We start from the raw sequence: 7,018 nt of genomic DNA on the forward strand, positions 1-7,018 counted from the left end.
TCTCTCTCTCTCTCTCTCTCTCTCTCTCTCTCTCTCCTATACAACTTACAGTGTGGGCGCGAGGTGGGCGTGACGCCATCGAGGGAGGGGGAGGAGGGCAAAGTGTGTGTGGGGGGAGGGGGGTTACCGCCGTAATCAACTGGTCATGCACTGTGGAGTCATGCTGGAGATAGAGGGAGAAGGGGGAAGGGGAGAGGGGAAGGGGAGAGGGGAAGTGAGAGAGGAGGAAGAAGTGTGGAGAGGGGGGGCCGGGGGGTGGAGGAAGGGGCAGAGAGAGAGGAGGAGGAGGAAGGAGAGAGGGTGGGGGGGGGGGGGATTAAGTATCTGCATGATATAACCTCCTGCATGGGAAGTGATGTACATACACACACACACATGTACACACTTAAAAAAAGAACACAGACAAAGCACTCACATATACACACAAGACACACACGTACACACACAGAGAATTCCCCTTCCTACACACACACAAACCCTCACACACACACACACACATACACACGCACACATTCACACTTTAAAAAAGAACACAGACAAAGCACTCACATATACACACAGGACACACACGTACACACACAGAGAATTCCCGTTCCTACACACACACAACCCTCACACACACACACATACACACGCACACATACACACTTAAAAAAAGAACACAGACAAAACACTCACATACACACACAAAACACAGACGTACACACACAGAGAACTCCCCTTCCTACACACACACAAATCACACACACACACACACACACACACAACCCTCCCACACACACACACATACACACACACAACCCCCCCCCCCCCACACCCCCCCACCCCCCCACACACACACCACACACACACAAAGAAACTCCTACCCCACCCCACCCCACCCACATCCCCCACCCCCTCACACACACAAAACACACAAAGTCCCACACACACACACACACACCGAGCGACTGTGACGAAATAACGAAGCACAGTGAATCTCTCCTCACTATTGCTTGTCAAAACACCAGCTCGTAATTATCTCAGGGATGATTATGATAAAACGAATTAACTCTTCCTGATCTTACACTTCGGATCCCTTGAGGCTGGACGGAAGGCAAACAGAGCAGAAATAACAAGCGTTAAGGGCAATAAACATGATTATCATTGTAATAATAGTAATTATGATGATATAATTTGCTGTATTTGGTAATAATTGTAATTATTGTATTTGGTGATGATAATGATAATGATTGTAGTTGGTAATATGGATGATGATGATTATATTTGGTGATAATGATGATTATATTTGGTAATAATATTAATGATGATGATAATCATTGTGATGGTTATTGTATTTGGTATTATAGCAATAATGATAATAATGATAATTATCGTCATTGGTAATAATGATGGTTATTGTACTAGGTAATATGATTGATAATGACGATATCTACTGTATGTAATAATGATATTGATAATGATTATAACTATTGTGCTTAGTCGTAATAGTAATAATCAAGATAATCATGATATCACAAACAATTTTATAGCAATTTTCTCTTTCCCTTTCTCCCCCCACCCACCCCCACCCTCACACAGGTATCTCCTTCCTTCTTCCTTCATCGTTCCTTGCCTCAGTTATTTTTTCCCTTCTCCTTCTGTCTTCACCCCCCCCCCATCCCCGCCCTCTTTATCCCTCTCTTTCTTCTCTCTTCTTTCGTCAACTCCGTTTTTTTTTCTTCCATCCTTTCCACCCTTTACCCCCTTCGTAATCCCTTTCCATTACTCTCTATTCCTTCCTCCTTTCCATCCTTCTTCTATCATCCTCACCCTTACTTCCCTCCTATTTCCCTCCCTCCCAAACTCACTCTCACTCACCTGAGCGACGGCGCATGCGCAGATGAGCGCCAGGACGCCGGAGCACCTGACGGTTGCCATGACAACTGTGACAATTATTCCGCTCCAGCCATCTTGAACTTGTTAAGGGAAACGTGGTGTGGTTGGTGAGTCTCTGACCTTTTCGTGATTACAGGTCACTTAACAGGTCACTTAACAGGTCAATTGCTGGTCATTCACAGGTCTGAGATGGGAACTTATCGTAAACACGTGATGAATCAAATTCTTTGATTTTCTTTTTAAAGTACAGGTTATTTTTCTTGAATTTCTATTTCTGGTAATCAAGAAAATATATTTTCAATAACTGTATTTTTTTTTTTCTACAATTTTCACACTTTCACAAAATACACTATTTCCCGATTGGATTAGTCTTTCTCATTCACCTCTCTTTTCTCATCAAAACTTTCTATTAAACTTTCACTTTTAAGTAATGCCAACAAATGCTTAGTTCCGAGTTTGTGGTTATCTAAACGAGGTAGTTACTTAATTTGACCAGATATTAGTTCTTTGCACTCTATCTAGTTACGTTTTCTGTGAGATGATCTATGTAAATTTTCACTCGAGAGAACAGCATCATTCACACATATATCTGTACCTGAAATGCATAAAGCCATAATTAAAGCAGAGAAAATGGTTGACTGATTTCGCAGGTTCTATTCAGTTCAGAGTCAGAGATATAATCACGGCAGATAAACTTGGATTTTTATAACCACTGCATAGCTCCTTTCTCCAAAATATATATGCACGTAAAATTTTCCTCCAACTTTTCTACAAAAGTCTGCGGACTCGCACACCGCATTTCCCGACTCCCGTGTCAGTGCCACCCGCTGTCTCCTGAAGATAAGCTAAGCATATTTAAGTTGCGGCAGCATTTTGACGATGAAATAATGGACTTCACTTTAAAAACAACAGCGCTCTTCTGAAAGCGATTTTCGCGGCTGAAATATGGGAGCTCCGCTTCCTACTAAAAAAAAATTAAATGTTTGCATATTTCAAATTAACAAAATTATTCAATCCATCTTAAAAAAGAGAGAGAAAAAAATAGAAACTAAACTTCAATACGGTTCGTTAAATATCGTCCGCCGAATGAAAAAGTAGTCAGAGCAGATTTCGAGGACTTTGCAACAGTCAAAACTGTTTCTCTTCAACAACAGCTGTCATTTTTACGGTTTGGCTGATTGTCTCAACAGCCACGGCCGCCGAGCACAAAGTGGACCGTACGGAAGAGTGAACATTCGCTAACAAAGCACCCTATTGGCTAAGCCTTGAGAGGGGAAAGCGCTGATTGGTGGGTTCCATTGTCTGCCCGAAGCCACGTTCCGTCAATATCTGTCTGTCCTTCTCTCTGGTCCCTTCCGGCTTTTACTTCTGGCATTTTCGTGCGTTTCTCAATCATTTCCGAGGAGATTTTTCCTTGGAACGTCTTCCAGATATGGCGTAAGTCTCGAAACAATGTTTTGATGGAAAATGGAACGCCAGTTGCAGAGTGAGGAAATGGTATGGCCTTCCCCCCCTCCCCCCACCCCCTTACCCCTCTCTTCACCCGTGAAACCAGGCGATAAATATCCGCAGACTTTATGCGCCGTGGCGTTCAATCCCGAATGGGAAAAGAATTCATTCAAAAATCACTTGACGCCGCTTGCAAATACGCCCGCACATGCAACCAATTTCGTGCATCGTACATACGCAGACTTTGTTATCATTATTATTATTATTGTCTTATCATTTTATTATTACTATCATCACAAGTTTACATTAATTTCATTGGCTCTCTGACGATGGATTCGCAAATGCGAGTGTTTGGAAATACAAATATTCAAATTCCGGATTTCCTTCGTCGACTCAATCTATCCTGTCAAAGGCAGACCGAAACGCCATTTCATCTTCCTGAAAATCTAACGTTTTCACAATACAATATCAGTCTATCACTGTATATGTATATACATGAATATACATCTTGAATACACATGTGTGTATATATTATATATATATATATATATATATATGTATGTATGTATATATATACACATATATAAAAATGTGTGATGTATATATATATATATAAATATACATATATATATATATATATATATATATATATATATACAGACATAGATATATATATAAATATATATACACATATATATACATATAAATATAAATACAAATATATACATATATACATACACACACAGGCGTGCACACACACATCTATACATATACACATATATATACATAGATATAGACAGACAGATAGAAAGCTGAAACAAGACAGAAAGAGATCGACAGACAGACAGACAGACAGAGAGACAGAGAGAGGAGAATGAAAGCCTCACCCGTAGCCAAAGGAGTAAGTCTTTTCCTTCCATTAAAAGGACGACTTGATCGCATCCCGTCTCTTCCTCTCTCAAAAGCGACACGAAAAAGAATTGAAGGCAACTGCTTCGCTCGCCGCACAAGGAAAAAATTTCGAAAGTTTGGAGATGCCGTTTGATCGCCGTCGAGACACAGAAGATGCAATTAAAATTCAGGAATGTCTATTTTGAAGCCTGAAGTTTAAGGGCCAATCGAGCGAGGGGTAGTATTATGGATTTGAATTTCCTGGGGAGAGCAATGGCTAATCGAGAAAAACGAAGAAAGAATATATTCATTCATCAGAAAGGACACACACATATACATACATACACACACACACACACACACACACACACACACACACATATATATATATATATATATATATATACAGACATTCAATCACACACTGTATATGTGTCTGCATGTATGTATGTATGTATGTATGTATAATGTATATATATATATATATGTATATATATATGTATGTGTATATATATATATATGCATGTAGGTATATACATGTATATATACATATATATGTATATATGTGCATATATATATATAGAGAGAGAGAGAGAGGGAGAGAGAGAGAGAGGGGGGAGAGAAGAGATTGATAGATTGATAAGTAGATAGATAGATAGATAGATAGAGAGACTGTGTTATACAATCGCACACTTACGCGTATATATATGTATATATACATATATATATGAATATATATACATATATATATATATATATATATATATATATATATATATATATATAAGAAGTCAAACGAAATTCTAACAGCTCAAGTCCGGTTCGGTGATGACTTGACAAAAGGTTCATGAACTCCCTTTGATACTGTTTCATGACTGTCTCGAATACGATGATGAACGCTTTCATTATGTCGAAATTGTTAATAGGAAAAAAATATATACTTTTAGTTATGTATATGTGTATGTGTGTATGTGTGTATGTGTGTGTGTGTGTGTGTGTGTGTGTGTGTGTGTGTGTGTGTGTGTGTGTGTGTGTGTGTGTGTGTGTGAAACGACATTTATTATGAATAGATATATATCACTACTTAACACTGAGCAGAAGAAAACAAAACAAAACAAACAAACAGATGAATGATAACAATAATAACAAGATACCACAAACAAATGCTAGTCCATATACTGCAATAATGAAATCCGATCGGGACAGAGAAAAACAAAGATAAATAATTAATTAAATGATGAATACATAAATACATAGAGAAATAAATCATACTAACAGACAACTATCCTTAATAAACAAACACACCCCCGTCTTGGTCACTGAGCTCAAGAATGACCTTTGACCTCGACCTTTCTTGATGGTTTCCTCAGGGATTTGTGGAGAGACGAGCAAAGTCCGGAAACCTTTATGTTTCAGGTTTACAGGACGGAAGGTCAAAAGGTATGTGTGTGTTCTTTTCTCTCTCTCTGTCTGTCTCTTTTCTCTCCTCTCTCTCTCTATCTCTTCTTGTTTTCTCTTGGTTTTCTTTTTCACAGCACGGAAGGTTAAAAGGCACATTATATATTCTTCTCTTTCCCTCTTTCTATCTACCTCTCTTACTATTTTCTCTTACTTTTTAAAAATATTATCTGTCCTATTCTCTATTCTTCCTATCCTTCTCATCGTTATCGCCTCACTATTATTGTTATCCAAATAATTATTATTATCATTATCATTGTTATCATTACCAATTTTGTTGTTAGCTTTATGTTTATACCCCATTACTTTTATCCCTCTTATCATCCTTATCAGAATTATCAGTATTGCCATCATCATCATCATCATCATCATCTCAATAATGATTCTTACCACTATCCTTCACACCACGACAACCACTCGAAGGAATAATAACATCAGAAAATAACAGTAACAGCCCTATAACAACAGCCATCATCATAACGACCTCATTATCCTTACGATTGCTCATTCTTCCAAGTCCACAAAATGAAATAAAAAAGAGGAACATAAGGCGGATGAAGATGTAATGGAGACACAAGGTAGTGGCTTATTAGAAGTTATTTCGAGTAAGAATAAATAGGGATAGACGGGGGGGGGGAGACAATTGCAACTGGGAGGGAGGGAGGGAGGGAGGGAGGGAGGGAGGGAGGGAGGGGGGGGGGGGGAGGGGGGGAGGGAGGGAGGGAGGGAGGGAGGGAGGGAGAGAGAGAGAGAGAGAGAGAGAGAGAGAGAGAGAGAGAGAGAGAGAGAGAGAGTATGAGTATTGGGTATGGGTATGAGTATGAGAGAGAGGGAAGAGAGGGAGAGGGAGAGGGAAGAGAGGGAAAGAGAGGAAGAGGGAAAGAGAGAGAGTATGAGTATTGGGTATGAGTATGAGAGAGAGGGAGAGGGAGAGGGAGAGGGAAGGAGGGAGGGAGGGAGGGAGGGAGGGAGAGAGGGAGAGAGAGAGAGAGAGAGAGAGGAGAGAGGGGGAGAGGGAAGAGGAGAGGGAGGGGGAGGGAGGAGGGAGGGAGGAGAGAGAGAGAGAGTATGAGTATTGGGAGAGTAAGAGAGAGGAAACGAGGAGAGGGAGAGGGAAAGAGAAAGGATGCGGAAGAGGGAAAGAGAGGGTGAGGAGGAGGAGAGGGGAGAGAGGAAAGAGAGGGAGGGGAGGGGGGGGGGAGAGAGAGAAGAGAGCGAGAGAAAAGAGGGTGAGAGAGAGAAAGAGAAAGAGAAAGAGAAAGAGAGAGAGAGAGAGAAAGAGAGAGAAAGAGTGTGAGAGAGAGAGAGAGAGAGATCGCCTTCCTCAGCCTCCCCAGGGAAA

At 40.4% G+C, this 7,018-nt stretch overlaps 1 protein-coding gene across 1 annotated transcript in view; it reads right to left on the minus strand.

The window, feature by feature from the left end:
• Positions 1-2,504, minus strand: part of LOC147471728 (uncharacterized) — a 59,417-nt gene extending 56,913 nt beyond the window's left edge. Inside the window, exon 1 of the mRNA XM_086537510.1 lies at positions 1,861-2,504. Within this exon, the coding sequence (XP_086393636.1) occupies positions 1,861-1,920 (60 nt within the window). The 5' untranslated portion in view covers positions 1,921-2,504. The remainder of the gene's footprint in view (positions 1-1,860) is intronic.
• Positions 2,505-7,018: the final 4,514 nt, after the last annotated feature.

Source organism: Penaeus japonicus, unplaced genomic scaffold, assembly GCF_977035675.1.
Source record: "Penaeus japonicus unplaced genomic scaffold, GWHDUDI00000001_assembly GWHDUDI00000006, whole genome shotgun sequence".
Classification (NCBI taxonomy): Eukaryota; Metazoa; Arthropoda; class Malacostraca; order Decapoda; family Penaeidae; genus Penaeus; species Penaeus japonicus.